Source organism: Balaenoptera ricei, chromosome 16, assembly GCF_028023285.1.
Source record: "Balaenoptera ricei isolate mBalRic1 chromosome 16, mBalRic1.hap2, whole genome shotgun sequence".
Lineage (NCBI taxonomy): Eukaryota > Metazoa > Chordata > Mammalia > Artiodactyla > Balaenopteridae > Balaenoptera > Balaenoptera ricei.
Window position 1 is genome coordinate 49,635,489 of NC_082654.1, and position 21,996 is coordinate 49,657,484.

At 44.2% G+C, this 21,996-nt stretch overlaps 1 protein-coding gene across 1 annotated transcript in view; it reads left to right on the forward strand.

Moving 5' to 3' along the window:
• Window positions 1–12,753: 12,753 nt before the first annotated feature.
• ANTXRL (ANTXR like) overlaps window positions 12,754–21,996 on the forward strand; it is a 44,635-nt gene continuing 35,392 nt past the window's right edge. The window contains exon 1 of the mRNA XM_059899629.1: window positions 12,754–13,031. Coding sequence (XP_059755612.1) covers window positions 12,754–13,031 — 278 coding nt within the window. The remainder of the gene's footprint in view (window positions 13,032–21,996) is intronic.

The window sequence follows — 21,996 nt, forward strand, 5'->3', positions numbered from 1 at the left end:
TACACCAAAAGTACTGATTTGTTCCAGAATCCAAAACAATCTGTGACCCACAGTGACGAGCTCCCAACAAACACAGAAGGCTCTTAAGCCCCCTGCCCCAGGTGATGGCTGCAGTGCTGTCTCAGCCAGTGTGTGGGGACACAGCCCTGGGGAGCCATGGGAGACAGAGGGGACACCACCCATCTGGAGGCAGCGTCTGTGCCTGTAGCTTCCTCACAACCACATCTGCTTTTCAGGGAAAACTGGATACTTTTTATGACTTTGTCCAGCACTGCAGCCAGGTGCCATTGATGTGGTGTCTGCCCAGGGACACGGTAAGCAGGGCACAGGGATGCTCCCCGTGGGCTGGGGTCTTGCTTTTGCCCTTGACAGTTGCCCCCGGGACTGTGGGTCAGAGAGCCCTCTCCGGGCATCTGCCAAGAGGAACGCCCAAGGCGTGGAGACCTGGAGCTCATGAGCCTCCAGACGATTCTCAACATGGCGCCCGTGCATTTCCCCTGCGTCCTCGTCTCAAGGATGTCAGGACCTTTCTTCTCCAGAGCAATGCCCAGCAATTCCAATCTTAAGCGAAAAGGGCTGGAGAGGCCTATTGGATTCCCGTCCATCGTCCCTCCCCACTGCCCACCCGACCCTGTGCGACTGCTGGCTGCACCCCATCCATGAGATCCTCCCAGGCTGGTCACTCAGCTGCAGGAGTGGTGGAGGACATGGTGACACCCCCTCCCCAATGTTGTCTGGTCAACACTGACTGGTTTTACCAGGTAGTAAAGATGCCCTCCTTGTGTCAGTGCCTGTGACAATGTGGAGAAGCCCAATTTCTCCACTTGTCATCCTTGTTATTTAATAATAACAATGAGAGATAATTTTATTGCGTCCTTTCTGTGGGTCAGTTGCTCAAGAACTTTACATGTTTTCACTGTTTTAATCCTCCCAGTAACTGTATTTTTAGGTGCTCTTATTATCCCATCTTTACCAAGGGGGGTCTGACCCACAGAAATGCTGAGTGACTTGTCCCAGGTCACAAAGGCCAGGAGGGACAGAGGTGGACTTGAATTCTGAGCCTGGCTCCACCCTTCTCACTGCTCTGTCCCCCTTTCGGTTCAGCACTCATGGTCTCATGATGGTTACCCCGAAACCACCAGAGTTGGCCCTACTCAGGCCCCAAGCCCATAGAGAATGGTGCTCCTGATTTCCCTTATAATCATCTGCCTGGGCATCATATTCCTGGGTGTCCCCATGCTCAGACATTTTGTACAGACTGGGCCAGGGACCTAGAGGACGTTGTGGTCTCAGGGTCTGTAGTGAGGGCTGCACTGACCACATTCACTGAATCAGGAAAACACTGGCTCTTGGTAGCTGGGCAGGTGGGCGTTTGGAAACTCTAGACAGGCCTGAAAGCCTCTGGACACTGCTGGTGACATACCTGAGGCATGCTCACACCCGGCAGAGACATTGTCTGGTGACAGTGGTGTCAGGGCTCCTTTGGCAGCTGGGCTCCAAGTTCTGGGTCTGAATCGAGCTCTGAGTCCCAGCCTTGATTGCACAGAAGCCCTATTTTCCACCTGATTCTCCTGGAGCCTCTCCCAGAACCAGCCCCTTTATAGTCATAAGAGCCCCACCCCAGCCTTATGCCCTGAACAGTGGACACACCCACCCAGAGATGCTCACTCAGGATCAGGAGGGACAGAGCAAGACAGAGGGCTGAAGCAGAGGGAGGCAAGAGACAAGAGGGTGGACAAAGGGAAGATGCCAGGTATGGCCTTCCTGCCCAGCGAGGTAAGGGCAGGGGCACTGAGCACCTCTCTGAAATGGTCCCATTCCCAGGGCCACTCTTCGAAGCTCAGGTTGGGGAAGTGGCAGAGTGATGGATTAGGGGGCCTTATAGCTGCCCAGGGCTCTGCCAGGCCCCTGCAATGCCAGCTCTCGAGTCCGCCCAGCAGTCTGTGGCTCACAGTGACCTGTGTGCTCGCTGGAGGCAAAACTGAGGCCTGACACGTCAAGGGAGTTGCCAGGACCACCCAGAGAGTAAGTGGCAGCAGCCAGAGCTACCTGAAATCAACCCTGCTTATCCTGAGAGGGGCTGGGAGCCTGTAACTGTGCCTGGTAGATGTGACCCCTCCCACTCCTCTGCCCCCATCCCATTTGACCTTGTCCCTCACAGCCTTAGTCCTGGAGACCCTAGTGTTGTAGGATTTCTGTGGATACCCCAGTATTCCAGTAGGTGCAGGAGTGAGTCCTGATTCCTTTCTTGAAGCCCTCAGTGCTCTGGTCCCAGGCTTAAAGTTAATCTTGGTCTAAGTGACGAGGTGTCAGCTGGGACCTACAGTCTCTGCAGAACAGAGTCGGCCCCCAACCCCAGCCCTGAATGTGCAGCAGGAGACACCCAGACAGGCTATGGGGACACAGCACCCAGGAGTGTCCTTATGACAGTCCACGCACTATGGCAGTCGGTCTTGTTTACTGTTACCTTCTGTGAAATGACAGTGTCTCTCTGCTCCACCACCTTCTAATCCCCAGAGGAATTTTTCTAATATTGGCCCTTCCAGAACACACTCCTTCCTGAGGTTCCAGGAGAGAACGCTTTTCCTGTCTTTTCAGCTTCTAGAGCTATATTCCCTGTGTGCCTTGGCTCCTGGCCCTTCTCCATCTACAAGGCAGCAGGGCAGCACCTAAATCTGCTCTGCTTGCACAGTCACATTGCCTTGTTTTTTGGGCAAATCTCCCTCTGCTTCCCTGTCACAGGACCCTTTGATCAAGTGTAGGAGCCCCCCCAGGTAACCTAGAATAGTCTCCCCATCTCAAGATCCTTAATCACACCTGCAAAGGCCCTTTTGCAATATGACCTACAACATCCACAGGTGCCAAGGATTAGGACTGGGATATATTCGGGGCCATTATTCAAGCGACCACAGCAAATCACTGAACTAGAAGCTTCCTTGAGAGCAGGGACTGTTCTATTGGGCACCTTGCATACTATGCTTCATGTAAAGAACAGAGGGACACAAAGGCACGAAGGTGTGAGTGTACATGGTGTGGGGATGCACAGATCAGGCTAAGAAGCGTCCACACTCAGGGGCCATGGCTCAAACTGTGCTCCTAAGTTCTGACTGCCTTGGTTGCCAATGAGATTTTGGGGGGTAAAGGTAGACCCTGTGGTCCTTGAGGACCTGCCCACTGGAAGTGAACTGGGAGTCTGGGAAAGACCAAGGTGTTCTCCCTCTTCTCCCTTATGCTGCCTCAGAGCATGGAGACCCTTTCTTATTCACTGTCTGCATCTCTTGGAGCTGAGTGCTCAGAGTTGTTGCCAGCTTCCCGAGTGCTTAGAGCACCCTGTCTGGCAATCTGGGCTCTTCAGCTGGGAGTCCTCAGCTGAGCAGGAGCTGGGGACAAGGAGGAAATGACAGAAAAGCCAGGGGCAGTTTTTGCTACAGATGGATTACACTGTCCCAAAGGATCTGCATTAATCTTTACTCAAACCTAGGGGCCCATGTGCCTCCATAGCCCATCACCCATCTGAGGGTGCCCCCACCTGCCCTTGCCCTGTGGGCCCAGAGCCCAGCCTGAGGATTGTGGTGGGGACTCATCCCTTCGGCACACACTCAGCAAGAGAGCCTGGGCAATGCTGTGGCTACAGTGGCAATCAGCCCTTGTCCTTGCTCCACAGGCTCCCAGTCCAGAAGGAAGCAGACAAGTTCAACACCAGAGCAAAGGCAGGCCAGAGTCAGAACAAGAGGGTTCCCTGGGGAAGGGAGGGCAGATGTCCAATGCCTGAACTGAGTCTAGAAATAGGAGCACAGGCTGGAGGCCAGCACCCAGGGAGAGGAAGGGCATCAACAAGGGCTCACCCTGGGGATCCAAACAGGTCCTGAGCCTGCTCCCCTTGAGCCAAGGAAACCACAGCCTTCTGCTCCCAATTCTGGTGGCTTCTCAGTGACCTCTCTCTTCTCTTCCTTACAGGGGAGGTGTGTCAACTTCGCCTTATTGTATCCCCACTATGCACAAATGCTCTGCAGACCAAAGATGTGCCTTTGACCCAGCCAGGAGTGCCTCCCCCTCGATAGCTGTTGCTCGCATTGTCAGCATCCCCCACCCATATGCTCTCAGCCACCCTCCAGGCTGCTGCCACTGATCCTCCCCCTGCCTGGAGTGCTGCAGAAGTGCTTTGTCACTCCCACCCCCATAGCCCAACATCTAAAGCACCAAAAACCCAACATTGTTAAGAGTACTTTGTGTACTGAATTGGACATATATATTGTGTTTTGGTTTACAGTCAAAAGGAGTTAGAATTTATTGCTGATCAGCAAGATAGTTTACTTGGTGAGTACTGCTCCACTGTATGAGAAGTATCTATACTGGTCTTGCCAAGACAAAGCACCCTGGTGTCCTCTGGATATAGACATGATGAGTCCCATTCCCCATAGTTGGCTCTTCATCTGTTACCAAGGGCTGGGATGCATGCGGTTTTAGTCAAATTCTGCTCTTTGAAAATAGCCCAAAATATCTTTGAAATATGAATACAATCCTGCCTCCACCACTCACTGGCTGCAAATTAATCTCTTTGCCAAGTTACTTAATCTCCTTGTGCTTCAAATTCTTCATTGAAAAGGTGGGGATAATCATGTCTCCTCTACAGGGTGCCATGAGGGAGACAGTAACTGCTGCAATGTATTCAGCAAAGGGCCAGGTCCCTGGTAAAGACTCAGGTGCTCAACAGTTAATGTCTTCCCTTTGTGCCCTGAGAGAGGAGAGGATGATGACTCAGAGATATAAGAAGTGTCTTGTGAAGTCAGGGGAGTCAGAGAGGAGAAGATGATGACTCAGAGATATAAGAAGTGTCTTGTGAAGTCAGGGGAGTCAGAGAGGAGTACATGACTGGTTTTTTCAGCTCCAGACACCAAGATGTGGGGTTGACACACATAATCATTCTCTGAGGAGGCTGCTGACCACACATGGGTTCACATTCCAGGCCCATCACCCATACAGCCTCCCAGATATGCCATTGGAAAAGGTCTTGGCACCGACTAACTCCTGCAGAAATGTCAGTTCCCTTCCCATACCCTTAATATTTCTCATAATATAAAGGAAACCCATGGTTCCCACATTCCCAATTGTTCAAATCTACTCCTCTGCTGATAGAGCCAGACCTCACAATCTTTCAGGTCCGTTTCCCTCTAGACTTTGAATACCCAATCAAGTTTTCCTTTGACACTAATATGCTTGAGGACTATCCATAGGCAAGACTCCATTGTGAAAATCCCAGAACATAAGGTGAGGCTGAAGCATCAATCTGAATCACAGAGTTTGAGCAGGTAAGAGGAGATTGCTAACTCAAATATGCACATACCAACAGAACAAATCAGGGATCATGGAGATCAGGTAAACATGACATGACACAAGGAAATGAATAACGCTCTCATAACTGACCCTAAAGAAATAGGGATCTATGAACTGTCTGATAATCCCACAGCTACCATCATACTCAATAGTGAAAAGCTGAAAGAATTTCCTCTAAGATCAGGAACAAGACAAGAATGTCCACTCTAACCACTTTTATTCAACATATTATTGGAAATCCTAGCCACAGCAATCAGACAAGAAAAAGAAATAAAAGGAATCCAAATTGGAAAGGAAGAAGTAAAACTGTCACTGTTTGCAGATGACATGATGCTATATATAGAAATCCTAAAGGTGCCACCAAACACTACTAGAGTGCATCACTAATGAATTCAGTAAAACTTGTACACAAAATTAATATACAGTAATCTGTTGCATTTCTACACACTAACAACAGGCTACAAGAGAAATTAAGGAAATAATCCCATTTACAATTGCATCAAAAAGAAAAAAATACCTAGAAATAAACCTGCCTAAGGAGGTAAAAGACCTGTACTCAGAAAACTGTAAGACACTGATGAAAGAAACTGAAGACAACACAAATAGATGGAAAGATACACCATGTTCATGGATTAGAAAAATTAATACTGTGAAAATTACCATATTGCCCAAAGAAATCTACAGATTCAGTGCAATCCTTACCAAATACCAATGGCTTTTTTCAAAGAACTAAAACAAGTAATTTTAAAAATTTATATGGAAACATAAAAGACCCCAACTAGCCAAAACAACCTTGAGAAAGAAGAATAGAGCTGAAGCAATCATGTTCTCTGACTTCAGACTATACTACAAAGCTATAATAATCAAAACAGTATGGTATTTGCACAAAAACAGACAAATAGCTCAATGGAACAGAATAAAGACTTCAGAAATAAACCCATCCACTTACAGTCAATAAATCTACAACAAAGGATGCAAGGATATACAATGGAGAAAAGACAGTCTATTCAATAAGTGGTGCTGGGAAAACTGGACAGCTACATGTAAAAGAATGAAATGAGAACATTTTCTCACACCAAATACAAACATAAACTCAAAATGGATTAAAGACCTAAGTGTAAGACCAGAAACCATAAAACTCATAGAAGAGAGCATAGGCAGAACACTCTTTGACGTAAATCACAGCAATTTTGGGTGGTTTGTCTCCTAAGGCAAAGGAAACAAAAGCAAAAATAAATAAATGAGACCTCGTTAAACATCAAAGCTTTTCCACAGCAAAGGAAACCATCGACAAAATGAAAACACAGTTTATTGAATGGGAGAAGATATTTGTGAATGATATGACTGTTAAACGGTTAATATCCAACATACATAAACAGCTCAAACAGCTCAACAATAAAAAAAGAACCCAATTAAAAACTGGGCAGAAGACCTGAACAGACATTTCTCCAAAGAAGATATACAGACACGTGTAAAGATGCTCAACATTGCTAATCATCAGAGAAGTGCAAATCAAACCACAGTGAGATATCATCTCACACTATCAGAATGGTTATCATCAAAAAGACCACAAATAACAAATGTTGACCAGGATGTGGAGAAAAGGGAACCTTTGTACACTGTTAGTGGGAATGTAAATTGGTGCAGCCGCTGTGGAAAACAGTGTGGAGGCTCCTCCAAAACTAAAAATAGAACTACCATATGATCCAGCAATTCCACTCCTGGGTATGTATCTGAAGAAGATGAAAACACTAACTAGAAAAGACACATGCACCCCAATATTCATAGCAGCATTATTTACAATAGCCAAGATATGGAAGCAACCTAAGTGTCCATCAACAGACGAAATGATGAAGAAGATGTGAGACACACACACACACACACACACACACACACACACACAATGGAATACTACTCAGCCCTAAAAAAGAATGAAATTTTGCAATTTGCCACAACATGGATCGACCTGGAGAGTACCACGCTCAGTAAAATAAGTCGGAGAAAAACAAATACTGTATGTTATCACTTATATGTGGAATCTAGAAAATGAAACAAACTAGTGAATATAACAAAAAAGAAACAGATTCACAGATATAGAGAACAAACTAGTGGTTACCAGCAAGGAGGTGGAAGTGGGGAGGGGCAAGATGAGGGTAGGGAATTAAGAGGTACAAACTACTATGTATGAAATAAATAAGCTACAAGGAAATATTCTGCAGCACAGGCAATGTAACAAATATTTTATAATAATATAAATGGAGTATAATCTCTAAAAATTTTGTACACCTAAAACTAATATAATATTGTAAATAAAGTATATCTCACTAAAATTTTTTTGAATAAAAAAGTTGTGGTACATTTATATATATATATATATATATATATATATATATATATATATATATACACAATGGAATTTTATTTGGCCATAAAAAGGAAGGAAATCCTGCCATTGTGACAACATGGATAGAACTTGATAGCATTTTACTAAGTGAAATAAGTCAGAGAAAGATAAATACCATGTGATCTCACTTATATGTGGAAACTTAAAAAAAAATAAAACCTCATAGAAAAAGAGATCATATTTGTGGTTACCAGAGGTGGGGAGTTGGGGGAGGAGGAATTGAATGAAGCTGTTCAAAAGGTGCAAACTTTCAGTTATAAGATAAAATAGTACTTGGGATGTAATTTATAACATGATAACTACAGTTAACACTGCTATATGGTATATTTGAAATTTGTTAAGACAATAGATCTTAAGAATTCTCTTCATAGGAAAAAACATTTTTTCTTTTTCTTTTCCTTTTTTTGTATCTAGATGAGATGATATAAGTTAACTAACCTCACTGTGGTAACCATTTCACAGTATATGTAAGTCAAATTATTATGCTGCATACATTAAACTTATACAATGCTATGTTAATTATATCTCAATCAAATGGGGAAAAAAAGAACCTCAGCTAGTAAATACAGAAGAAATAATAGAATTAGAAGTCACCATTTTACCTGCTGTATAGCACAGGGAACTCTACTCAATACTCTGTAATGGCCTATATGGGAAAAGAATCCAAAAAAAAAAAAGAGTGGATATATGTATATGTATAGCTCATTCACTTTGCTGTACACCTGAAACTAACACAACATTGTGAATCAACTACACTCCAATAAAAAAATTTTTTTAAAAGTCACCATTTTGCAACACTTAATGAAATAATATAGACATTTATCATTAATAGATGCTTAAGCCATTAGTTGGAATGTTGCTGGGGGATTCAACCATGAGTCAAAACATTGCTGGAGAAATTTAATGGTGAGAACAGACTGACAAACTTGATCCCATTTACCAATCTTATCATCAGTAAAAATACAACTATCAAGTATCATGTGTCTCCTGATGTAATACAAGAAGAATAAAATCAACAACAACAACAAAAACAATTAACCTTGAATCTCACCAAGTTTCTAGCTCTAACCACTAGCTTATAGGAAATTTATGATACAATAAAAAGTTATATGAGACTATAAGGAAACAACCAAATTTAAAATATGGGAAATTATACAAAAATGACTGTTTTTTAACATAAACGGGATGAAATAAAAGGTCAAACTAAAAAAAATTGTTTAATGTAATATCACAGAGAAACTATATATCTCTTTATGACTGTGCTTCCTACTTAAAAAGATTCTTAACTAATTTTCAACCTCTTGGAGGCAATATCCTCCTTGTTGTGAATCCATAAAATAAGAAAAGACACAAGTAGGGCTTCCCTGGTGGCACAGTGGTTGGGAATCTGCCTGCTAATGCAGGGGACATGGGTTCGAGCCCTGGTCTGGGAAAATCCCACATGCTTCGGAGCAACTAGGCCCGTGAGCCACAACTACTGAGCCTGCGCGTCTGGAGCCTGTGCTCCGCAACAAGAGAGGCTGCGATAGTGAGAGGCCTGTGCACCGCAATGAAGAGTGGCCCCCGCTTGCCACAACTAGAGAAAGCCCTCGCACAGAAACGAAGACCCAACACAGCCAAAAATAAATAATTAAAAAAAAAAAGAAAGAAAGAAAAGACACAAGTAATAATAGGAATTAAAAAGAAGATAGAGCAGAAATATAAAAATCAAACATATTCTGAACAACTTTATACCAATATAGGGGAAAAGTTCAAATTCCTAGAAAAATATATCTGAAATGACTGATAAAAAGAAATGGAAGCACTAAACAGTCCAATGTGGTAGCCTGCTCAGGCTGCCTTAACAAAGTACCACAGGCTGGGTGGCTTAAAAACAGAAATTTATTTTCTCACCGTCTGGAGGCAGGAAGTCCAAGACCAAAGTGCCAACAGGGTTGGTTTCTGATGTGGTTTCTCTTCCTGGATTTCAAATGACCACCTTCTCGCTGTGTCCTCACATGGCCTTTCCTCTGTGCCTGTGTAGGAAGAGAGTTCTGGTGTCTCTTTCTCTTCTTATGAGGATATCTGTCTTCTGGGATTAGGACTCCACTTTATAACCTCATTTAACCTCAGTCACCTCCCTAAAGGCCCTAATCTCCAAATACAGTCACATTAGAGGTTAGGGTTCAAAATCTAAATTGGTGGGTGAACAATTCAGTCCATAACATTCAGTAAATATTGAGTAAATTTTATCAGTAGTTTAAAAAGTTCCCACAAGGAAAACACCAGGCATAGATTATATCATATCAAATATTCAAGGAGGAGATTATTGTGATCATGTTCAAAGTCTCTCCAAAAGAAGGTGAAAACATTCCCAAGCACATTTTATGAGGCTAGTATACCTAATATCAAAACCAGATAAGAATAGCACAAAAACAGGAATTAAAGGGCAGCCTCTCTCATGATCATAGGTTAAAAAATTCTAAACTAATAGTAAACGCAATCCAGCAGTGTTTTAAAAAATTATCATGATCAATTTGGGTTTAGTTATAAAATATTAAAATTAGTTTTACATGCACCAATGTAATTAGTCACACTAACAGATTATTGGTGAAATGCACATATTCATCAAAAGAATATACAGAAAGAGAATTTAGATAAAATTCAACACTCCTTCACGATTTGTATCAAACCGAGAATAACAAGGAAACTCCCTAATGTGATAAAAGATATCCAACAGAAGCCTTCAATAAATACCATTCTTAAACGTGATGTGTTAGAATTATTCTCTTTAAAATCAAGAATGCCTCCATCACAACTTCGAGTCAACATTTCATTGGAGAACTAGTCAGCATAATGTTTTGGGCTTTTGTTCATTTTTTATAGAAACGCAAACAATTCTACAGATAAATTTGTATAATAACAGAGTTTAGCAAGTTCGGTGAGTATATCAATAAATACGTAAATTTCTTCAGGATAGCAATCGTTTAAAAACTCTGTATTCAAAATGCCATTCCAATAGCATCAAAAATACAGAGTATATAGGGAAGGCACTTGACAAAAGAAGTCAAGATATTCATAGGGAAATTTATAGGAAAGGCATTGAAAACAACTCAGATAAATAAAGACATTGCCGTGTTCACTGATAGGAGGAGTCCAGATCACAGATTCAAATCCCTCCAAATATTTACAGTTATTGTAGTCGAATATTAGAAGGTTTGGCGGGGGGTAGGAGTGAAAACAGTGTGCTACTTCTAAAATTTACATGAAAGAGCGAATGGATTTGTTACCCAAACGCAAGTCCGTGTGCCCCACGCACTGTGAGGCCAAATACCGGAACGTCAGAGTTTGGAGTAGAGAAAGGTTTATTTCAGGGCCACGCAAGGAGACAATGGCTCATGCCTTAAAAACACCAAACTCCCCGAAAGCTTTCAGCAAAACCCTTTTATAGGAAAGGTGAGGGAGGGGCGTGGTTAGTTGTTGCAGACATCTTGGTGTCAGATCCTTCGTTCTTGAGGTCAGGTCACAGTCAGGTCAAGATATTATTAACATTCGTTAATAACAAATGTTATTCTCTGTTCTGACAAGAAAGGGAAGGGGAGGCATTTAATTGTCTCCACGCCTCCTTTCGACTTTCAACACTTAACCAATCCCATAAGCAAAGCGGCATCATTACCCCTCACTTTACTTGTTCAAGGTCCCAAGGCTGGACTTTCGTCCTCCGAGGTCCAGGCGCCGAGCTAAGCGACGGGGTCCCTGAGCAGGCCGGTCACCCTGGCCCGGGAGCGTTCATCCCGCACCCAGTCTGGGTCCTCCCTCCAGTGCCCAGGTCCAGCTGAAGAGGCAGAGCTCAGCTGGCGGCGCCCTCAGGGCCAGGTCTCCACACCCTGGAGCCAGGCGCCCAGGACCAGCCCTCAGGCTCCTCAAGCCGCCTAAATGGGGGCCGGGTCCCACGGACTGTGACCCATGGAGACCGCCGCCGCCATTAGGTCCCGGAGGTGGGTTTTGGGGAGAGGTTCGGCTACTGCTTCAAGGCCTGGGCCCGGTCCGTGGACGGCCATGGCCAGGGCTCCACAGCCCTCAGCCTGTCCCCGGACCCCCAGCTCACCTGGCAGCCTGAGGCCGGACGGCCTGGAGGGCCCCGGAGAGAACACCGCAATCCACCCCTCACCGCACTCTCTGCCGCGGAGGCCGCTGGGAGGATGACTAAGGGTCACGCCCTAACGGTCTCGAGCTAATGGTCGCAAGTTAACAGCTGTGGGCCCACCACGCCCCCTCCCCCCACACCCATTAAGTTTCTGCATATTTTTCCATGGAGCAGAGACAAGCCATCATCACTCAGCCCTGAATTTCTGGTCCACAGACCCTGTGAGCATAACAAAATAGTTTTTGTTTTGTCACTCAGCTTGTGATGGCTTTTACAAAAAGGAGATAACTGGCATGCCCTTCATTCACAAGGGACTTTGACATCCTTGCAGGACCTTCTTCCCCTTCTAGATCCTTCCATCCACTGGGTCACACGATGACCACTACAACACTCTACACTTCCAGTTCCTGGACCTCCTCCCCCACAGCGATGTCCTCGTCTAAGCCACCTCAGCTGCCCTCTTTCAGCTGACAAAAAGGCAGGATTTCTCCAGGATTTTAATGGCCACCTGAGAGGGTTTGGGATGAGGAACAAACGGAGGCCTCATCTTACTGCCCCTCCAAAGAGCCCCTGACTCCCCCCTGGGATTGTCAACAGGCAGGACACTGAGCAGAGCTGCAGGTCACAAAGTCACCATGCCAACCTTCCTGTCCATCATAAGTGACATCACAGGGGATTCTGCCCCTTGGGGCGGGGGGAGGGCCATCCCCCAAGGCCAGCCATCTTTGCGTCTTCCGCCCTCAGGGCAGGTACCGGGGGAGGCTCACAGCTTTGGGGAAAGGGCTAGAGGGGCCGAGGACCCTGGAACGCGCAGACACGGCGGAGGCCGGCGCCTGAGGTGGCCTGAGTGGCCGGCGTCCAGTGGCGCCGCAGGGGCAGCCAAAAAAAAATGGGAAGCCGCGGGTCTGGCGTGCCGGGGCCCACGCTCTTCCTGCTGCTGGTGCTGCCGCCGCCGCTGCTGAGCGCGGAGAGCTTCCAGCACGACGGTCCAGGCTGGAAGGACCTCCACCACCTCAGTCTGGACTGGGGGAACCTCTACCGCCACCTCAGCCAGGACGCGGGAAACTTCCACCACCTCCGCGGCCCCAGCACCTGGACCCGGAAGAGCCGGGCAGAAGACAAGAATTCCTGCCAGAGCTCTTTTGATCTCTACTTCATCTTGGATATGTGAGTGGCCCTCCTGCCCTTGATGGCGCCATTGGTAGTAGTAGTGCTGTCTCTGATGTCAGTGTGGGCAAGACTTGGCTTAAACAGATGCCAGCTTCTGTGAGGGGAGAGGGTGGAGTAGTCTTGGTCAGACCTCTGTGGCCTCCCTCCTTGTCCTGAGGCAGAGGGAGTGACCCGGGCATTTGTTTCCTGGGACTTTTTCTTTTGGAAAGGAAAAAAGGCCACCATAGGTTTCTGGATGGCTCTCAGCTTGACTAGGACCTGTGGCCTGCATGCCCCTTAAACAGCTGGAGGGGCAGGTGATTGCTAGGAGCTATCTTCTCAGTACTTGGGAGAAGCTCACTTTGGGTTTGGGGTTGTGTTTTTCGTTTTGTTTTTAACCAAATGACCTCTATTTTTACTGGGCCCCAGAGAGATTGCCGTGTCATCTGTTAGGCATTCTCCTAGTGTCACTACTTAGAAAGTCCTTTCTGTTGCTGGTTCTAAATGTTTCGCTTCTTTCTTTGACAATTTAGAGATCCACATTACAGTTTGTGTGCACTTTCTGAACACTTTGGTCTTTCTGCATGTGGCCTTGGGAAGCCTGGGCTGTGCATTAGGTACCTTCTGGCCCTCAAGGAAGGAAAGGGATGGACAGGTCTTCAGACTGGAGAGATTGCCTTGGTTCCATTTTCAACTCCTCTATGGGACTGAGGATAAATTTTACTTATTCAGTAATAACAGTGATATGACTCCCAATATCACTGAAGCTCTTTATGGTCCCCAAAGCCCTTTACTGCACATCTGCCATCCTCAAAACAATACTGGGATATAAAGCAGGGAAAGTATTTGCATATGCAATCTCCTGGAAAGGGGAGCAGGCTCCCAGAGTTTGGGTGAAGTAGCCCAGAGGCTGGTGGGGGTGACAGAACCCAGGCTTCCTGTGTTTCCCTAATTCCCGCATCCCAGGTTGTACTTCCTCTGATTCCTCTTATTCTCCGTGGAGACTGATGATTGGGGGGGATGTGTGCCCCAGCCCACTAGCTTCTAAGCAGAGGCAGCAGAGGTGGGAGCACCGTGCTTGCTAGAAGAGAAATTCCCTCCTAACGGTCCAGTGGCAGGAATTCTGAGATGCCCTGGGCCCATCTTGTCTGGTTGCCCAGGGTGGTAGTGATTCCCCTCTTGGGCATTGGGGTTGGGGATGGATGGACATTGTAGGGGGTTGACAGCCTCTTTGGGTCAGTCTTTCCAGAGAGTGGCAGTGAGTCCAAAGGGTCCTCTCAGCTGCCATCCTGTTACAGTGCCACTGCCCACACCCCTGCTGTCTGCAGTCAAGCCCAGTATGGGCACAGCACAGCCCCAGGATGGATGGGGAAGGGCTCTGGGCACAGGTGGGCCACTTATTATGTTCCAGGGATGTGCTGAACACTAAGAACAACCAAGAGCTTGAGGAAGTACGTTCTATATCCCTACTTTAAGGTGATGAAACTGAGGCTGGGAGTACTGAATGATTTGCTCAATGTCAGTCAAAGTTAGTTTGCTGCAAAACATTAAATAGTGGAAGGATGCTCCCCTTTCCTCTCCTCCAAGAAGGGTGTGAGGTAGGGGGACTAGAAAGGCACCAGAGAAATGGCTTCCTGAGCCAGGTCGTCCCCACTTCCCACCCCTCTCACCCACCCCTCTCCCCCACCTCTTGCCTCCTTTGGCTTCTTAAGTGCTGGGAGGCAGCACTGATCCCTCTGACCATAGCTGGTGTAGCTGTAGTTCAACATGAAGGGCGTGGGTCTTCCCATGAAGGCTGGGAGGGCAGGAGAGAAAGGGGAGCAACTCAAGCTCAGTCCTAGTCAGGCTCCAGGACTGAAGCTGCTCCACAGACCCCGCCCCTTACTGTCAGTAACGACACTTGCCTTTCAGGCTGGCCAGGTCTGAATCCTGCTGGATTCTGCAAATGAGAAGGGGAGCTGGGGATGTCCAAAAGAAGGCCCTGCACACCCATTTCTCAGCACCAGGCCATCAGGGAGGAGCAGGCCTACAGCCCGGCCACAGTGGGCCAGGCCAGGCTTGTCTGAAAGCACAGCTCGCTCCTCAGCCCCAGGGAAGGAACACCACTCCCTGGGAACTATGCTCTTTGAGTCTAGTTGAAGAAAACCAGCTTGACAAGATTTTCCCAGAATGTGAGGACAGCCTTCCTCCTGATGTCCCCTGCTACTCTTGCAGAGAGGGGACTAATGACCACTGAGGAGGCAGCCCCAGCTTTGCAGTCAGGCAGACTCCCCTCATCAGTCATGCGGCCTAGGGCAAGTTGCCTCACCTCTCTCTGCCTCAGCATCCCCATCTGTACAATGGGGCCTTCATACCCACCTCACCAGGTTGTAATGGGGATGAAGGGGAGTTTATATGGTTTGCCCAGCATGTGTCAGATGCAGTGGTGGAGGATGAGCATAAAATAAACTGCCAGGGAAGGCAGAGTCACACACCCCGGGAACTCCCCGGCACTGTAGGGGCCCCTGATCCAGCCCTGACTCCGTGGCTCACTCTCTCCACATGTGCCCTTTGTGGGGAGGTGGGGTGTGGGTCAGACACCTCTGCTGGTGGCACTCCCAAGGTTCTCTGGATCTTTCATCCATTAATGAACAGTCTTATTCATTCTCTCATTCCCTTGTTCATCCACTCACTGAAATAATTACTGGAAAACTGCTATACTCCAGTCACTGTTTTGGGCAGTGGGGATAAGGCAGCAAACAAAACTTGAAAAAGTCCTCATCCTCTTAGAGCTTTCATATTAGGATACAAGAAATAAATAAGTCAAAGAGGAAACATTGTGTTAGATGGGGATAAACACCAGGGGGAAAATCAGGACAGGAGGATGGGAAGTGCTGAGGGAGGGGCTGTCCTAGAGATGTGCTCAGGAAAGGCTATGCTGACAGACTGGAAGGTGAGGAGGTGGGAGAGGGTAGGTGTCCTTTGAGCAGAGGAGGTGTGTGATTGCACTGTTTCTAAAAGGGTCACAGTTAAAGGGCACAAGGGCAGAGCCTGGCAGGAGACCACTGAGGGGCCTCATGCAGGGATCCAGGGAGGAGATGATGGTGGTGTGGACCAGTAGGTCCAGGTGGTGATGATGGAGCTCTTTTGAAGGTAGAGGCCACAGGATTCCAGACAGAATGGATGGAGGGAGACCAGGTGTGTCCCTAGACTCAGGGTAAGGGTAGAGTAGGAAATCAGCCTCATCACTGCGTCTTCTTAACAACTATGTGTAAATGCTATTACCACTATTTTACAGATGAGGAAAGGAAGCTGCTCAGGGCCTGGGAATAACCACCAAAATCCTCAGATAGGAAAACATGGAGCTGGAATTAAAACTCTAGAGTATCTGATTCCAAAGCCATTCCAAAGACTCCAAGACTGGATGGGTCCCTGAGAATCCCTCCGGTGGTTAGAAGCAAAACCAATGTCTCACCTGCAGGAAGGTCTTGAGTGGTTCACTCCCAGCTCCTTCATTAGATTCCTTATTCATTGTTTCCTTCGTTAGGCTGAACTGGATGAAAATGACAGACCGTCCCATGTGCCCACAGTACTGGCCAGTGGCCTATGAAGGCCAGGGAGCTGCAGGCTAAGGGAGTGGCCTGTGCAAAGGCCTGAGGAATGAGGCCCTCAGGTGATCCCAGAGGATCCAGGTGTGTAGAAGTTGGGCGTGGGGGAGAAGGAGAAAGGAGGGGCACAGGCCAATGATGTGGCCCTGGGCCCATGTAGGAGGTGTGTTCTTCACATTTTATCAGAGGAGAAATGGATCAGATCTGCATTTTCAGAAGAACCCTTTGGCTGCCTTGGGGAGGATGGGTAGGAAAAGGAAAGACTGGAGGCAGCAGCTGGAGTAAAAAGGAGAAGGGTCCAAGGAGGTCCCAGGCAGCTGGAGAAAGGCAGGTAGGAGCCCAGGGTGGGTGTGCCCAATGAGAGGAGAATGAGGAGACAGAACCCAGAGGAGCACCCACATGTGGGGCAGAGTGGAAGAAGAGGGGCTGGCCAAAGAGGAGAGAAGCAGAGCGCCAGGGACAGAACGATGCAGGATGTTCATTAGGAAGTGCCTTGGCATCAACACCTGTGCAAGGGGACTGACAGAAGGAGGATTAAGTGGAGCTTCAGTGCAGGCCTGACAGGCTCGGCTGACCTGCGAGGAGCTTTGGAGCTGAAAGGCACCCTCAAGGTTGTCCCAAGTTGGGCCAAATGATTAGTCCATCAGTCACTGCAGGTGGCTACCTGAGGAAGGGAGTGACCTTGGGCAAGGAAACTCTGCACATGAGGGGTTCCTAGAGCTGATGACAGCTGAAGGGACATCCTCAGAGCAATATCCAGACTCAGCATATCTGTGTCCTTCACAGCTCCTCCCACAACTTGGATGAATGGAAGAATAGGGCTATGCAGGCCAGACCATTGACCTGTGTTCTCCTCTTTGTGGGTCATCTCATGTCGTGTTTTCTCCTTCTTAGGACCCCTCACAGTCCCTCGTGGAGCTAGACATGGCTTATGTGCTTTGGTCAGCAGAGGACATTGAAACCTGTACCTATTAAACAATAACTCCCATTTATCTCTCCCCAACCTGTGGTAACCTCTATCCTATTTTCTGTATCTGTGAATTTGCCTATTCTAGGTACCTCATACAAGTAGAATCATACACTAGTTGGCCTTTTGTGTCTGACTTATTTCACTTAACAAAATGTTTTCAAGGTCCATCCATGTTGTAGCATGTATCAAATTTTCATTCTTTTTATGGCTGAATAATATTCCATTTAATGTATATACCATTTCCTTTATCCTTTTATCTGTTGATAAACAGATTGTTGGATTGTTTCCTCATTGGAGCTATTGTGAATAGTGCTGCTGCAAACACTGGTGTACATGTAACTATTCGAGTCCCTGCTTTCACTCCTTTTGGGCATATGCCTAGGAGTGGAACTGCTGGATCATTCTGTGCTTTTAATTCTGTGTTTAACTATGTTAACTATGCCATACTATTTTCCACAGTGGCTGCACTATTTTACAGTCACACAAGCAGTGTACAAGAGTTTCAGTTTCTCCACATTCTGACACTTATTATTTTCCAAGTTTTCTTTTGTTTTATTTTATTTTGTTTTGTTTTTGATAATAACCATCATGAAGTGGTATCTCATTGTGGTTTTGGTTTACATTTCCCTAATGACTAGTGATGTTGAGCATCTTTTTATGTGCTTAATGGCCATTTGTATATCTTCTTTGTAGAAATGTCTATTTAAGTTCTTTGCCCATTTTTGAATTAGGTTGTTTGGTTTTGGTTGTTCAGTTGTAGGAGTTCTTATGTATTCTGGATATCAATTTCTTATCAGATATATGATCTGCAATTGTTCTTTCATTCTGTAGGTTATCTTTTCATTTTTTAAAATATTTATTTATTTATTTATCTGCTTCGGGTCTTAGTTGCAGCACGCGGGCTCTTCGTTGCGGTGCACAGGCTTCTCTAGTTGTGGCACACAGGCTTCTCTCTAGTTGTGGCTCATGGGCTCCAAAGTGCACAGGCTCAGTAGTTGCGGCATTTGGGCTCTCTAGTTGTGGCACGCGGACTCTAGAGTGCACGGGCTCAGTAGTTGCGGCTCACGGTCTTAGTTGCCCCATGGCATGTGTGATCTTAGTTCCCCAACCAGGGATCAAACCTGTGTCCCCTGCTTTGGAAGGCGGATTCTTAACCATTGGACCACCAGGGAAGTCTCTATCTTTTCATTTTTTTTCATGGTATCCTTTGTACAAAAGTTTTTACTTTTGATGAAGTTTGGTTTATCTCTTTTTTCTTTATTGTCTGTGCTTTTGGTGTCATATCTAAAAACCATTACAAAATCCAATGTCATAAAGCTTTTCCCCTATGTTTTCTTATAAGTTTATTAGTTTTAGCTTTTACATTTAGGTCTTTGATCCATTTTGAGTTAATTTTTCTATATACTATGTAGGTGTAAGATAAGAATCTAACTGCATTCTTTTGCATGTAGACATCCAATTTTCCTAGAATCATTTGTTGAAAATACTGTCATGTCCCACATTGGATGGTCTTGGTGGTACCCTTGTCAAAAACCAATTGAATACATATATGAGGGTTTATTTCTGGGCTCTCTATTTTATTCCATTGTTCTATATGGCTGTCCTTATGCCAGTACCACACTGTTTTGGTCATTGTAGCTTTGTATTAAATTTTGAAACCAGAAAATATGAATCTACCAACTTTGTTCTAATTCAAGATTTGCTTATAGCTATTTGAATCCCCTGAGATTCCATATGAATTTTAGGGTGGATCGTTCAATTTCTACAAAAAAAATTGCTGTTGAGATTTTGATAGAGATTGCATTGAATCTGTAGATAGCCTTAGCTAGTATTGCCAATTTAACAATATTAAGTCTGCTAATCCATAAATATGTAATGTTTGCTGATGAAAATTCAATTAACAATCAGGCAAAGAAGAAAAATTAGAGAATTTTATTTGAGCCAAACTGAGGATTATAACCTTGGAGACAGATTCTCAGAAGCTCTGAGAACTGTTCCACTTTCCAGGAGCTAGAGATGCAGTTTTATATATTTTTGAGACAAAGAATTATGTGTCACACTGACAGGTTAACATGATACATAAAGTTCATCAGAGATGTTTTGGCCAGATATGCATATACAGAGTGAGCCTTTAGGTCAATATGATCCAATGTCAAGATGACAAAAAATATTGATCTTAAAAATTACAATGCTGGCATCAGAAGAAAGGGACCATTATCCTCAAAGGTTGATTATATCCTCCTGCCTTGAGGAGGTCTGGTTAATGCATAATGCAGAAGCACAGTGAATATTTGGGAGAGGTCCATCACAAATGGGGGCATGTCATGCATGTTTCAATTCTGACTTAGTCTGATTGTCTTGCCATAGAAAACTTTATGATCTTCCTTATCATGTTTTTCCAATGATTTACATATTTTAAAATTTCTTACAGCAATGTATTCTAGTTTTCAATGTACTGGTCTTTTGCCTCATTGGTTAAATTAATTCTTAAGTATTTTATTCTGTTTGATGATATTGTAAATGGAATTGTTTTCTTAATTTCCTTCTTGGAATGTTCATTATTAGTATATAGAAATATAACTGATTTTTATACATTGATTTTGTATCCTATAACTTTGCTGAATTTCCTTATTAACTCAAACATTTTTTGTGAAATCTTTGGAGTTTTTTACATGTAAGATTATATTATCCAAGAACAGAGATGTTACATCTTTTTTTCTTTTTTTTCAATTTGGATGCCTTTCTTTCTCTTTCTTGACTAGTTGCTCTGGCTATAACTTCCAATGCTATGTTGAACAGAAGTGATGAAAGCCGGCATCCTTGTACTACTCTTGATCTTTGGGGAAAAGCTTTTAGTCTTTCACCATTGATATGTCAGCTGTAGATTTTTCATGTATTAGCCTTTATCATGTTTTTCATAGAATTTTTCTCTATTCCCAATTTGAGTGTTTTTATGAAGAAGGGATTTTAGATTTTATCAAGTGATTCTACATCAGTTGAAATGATCACATAGTTTGGTTTCTCTGATATATTAATTTTATTAATTACATTGTTTGATTTTTATATGTTGAACCATCTTTGTATTGTGGAAATAAATCCTACCTTTTCAGATGCTGCTAGATTTTTTTGTTGAGGATTTTTGAATTTATATCCATATGAAATATTAGTCTGTACTCGTCTTGAAGTGTTTGTCTGGCTTTGGTATCAGGGTAATGCAGGCCTCATAAAATAAGTTTGACAGTGTTCCCTCCACTTCAATGTTTTGGAAGATTTGGAGAAGGATTAGTGTTAATTCCTCTTTAAATGATTAGTAGAATTAATCTGTGAAACCATCTGGTCCTGGACTTTTCTCTGTTGGGAGATTATTGATTACTGATTCAATCTCTTTACTAGTTATAGGTCTATTCAGCTTTTGTTTCTTCATGATTCAGTTTGGGCAGGTAAGTGTATTTCTTGGAATTTGCTAATTTCATCTAGGTTATCTATTTTGCTGGCTTACAAATTCCAGTGTTCTCTTATAATCCTTTTTATTTGTATAAAATCAGTAGTAGTGTCCCACTTCATTTTCTGATTTCATTAATTTGAGTCATCCCTCTTTTATTTAAATCAATGGATATAAAGATTTGTCAATTTTGTTTATCTTTTCAACATACCAATTTTTTATTTCACTGGTATTTCTCTATTTTTCTATTCTATACTTTATTTATCTCTGTTATAATCTTTATTATTTCTTCCCTTCTGCTAGTTTGGGTTAGTTTTCATTTCTTTTTCCAGTTCCATAAGCTGTAAAGTTAGTGTACAGATTTGAGATTTTTCTTCCTTTTTAATGTATTTGTTTACAGCTACAAATTTCCCTCTCAATTCTACTTTCACTGTATGTTTTGGTATGTTGTGTTTTCATTTTCATTTGTCTCCTGGTATTTTCTAATTTCTTTTGTGATTTCCTCTTTGACCAATTTGCTGATTAAAAGGGTATTGTTTAATTTCCACATATTTGTGAATTTCCAGATTATTTTCTGCTATTGACTTATAGCTTTATTTCATTGGGATTGGAAATGATTTTAAGCTTTGGGGTGATTTCCATCATTTAAAAATTTTAAAGAAATGCTTTGTGGTCTAACATGTACTCTATCCTGGAGAACATTTCACATGCACTTGAGAAAAATGTGTATTCTACTGTTTGGGAGAAGAGTGTTCTGTACATATCTGTTAGGTACAGTTGGCTTATGATGATGTTCACATCCTCTATTCCCTTATTTCTCTATTTTCTTATATTCTGTCTGATTGTTCTATTACTGAAAGTGGGATTTTGAAGTTTCTAACTATTATTGTAGAACTGTCTATTTCTCCCTTAAGTCTGTCAATGTTTGCTTCCTAAATTTTGCTTCTCTGATATTTGGTTCTTATCTGTTTATAATTGTTTTGT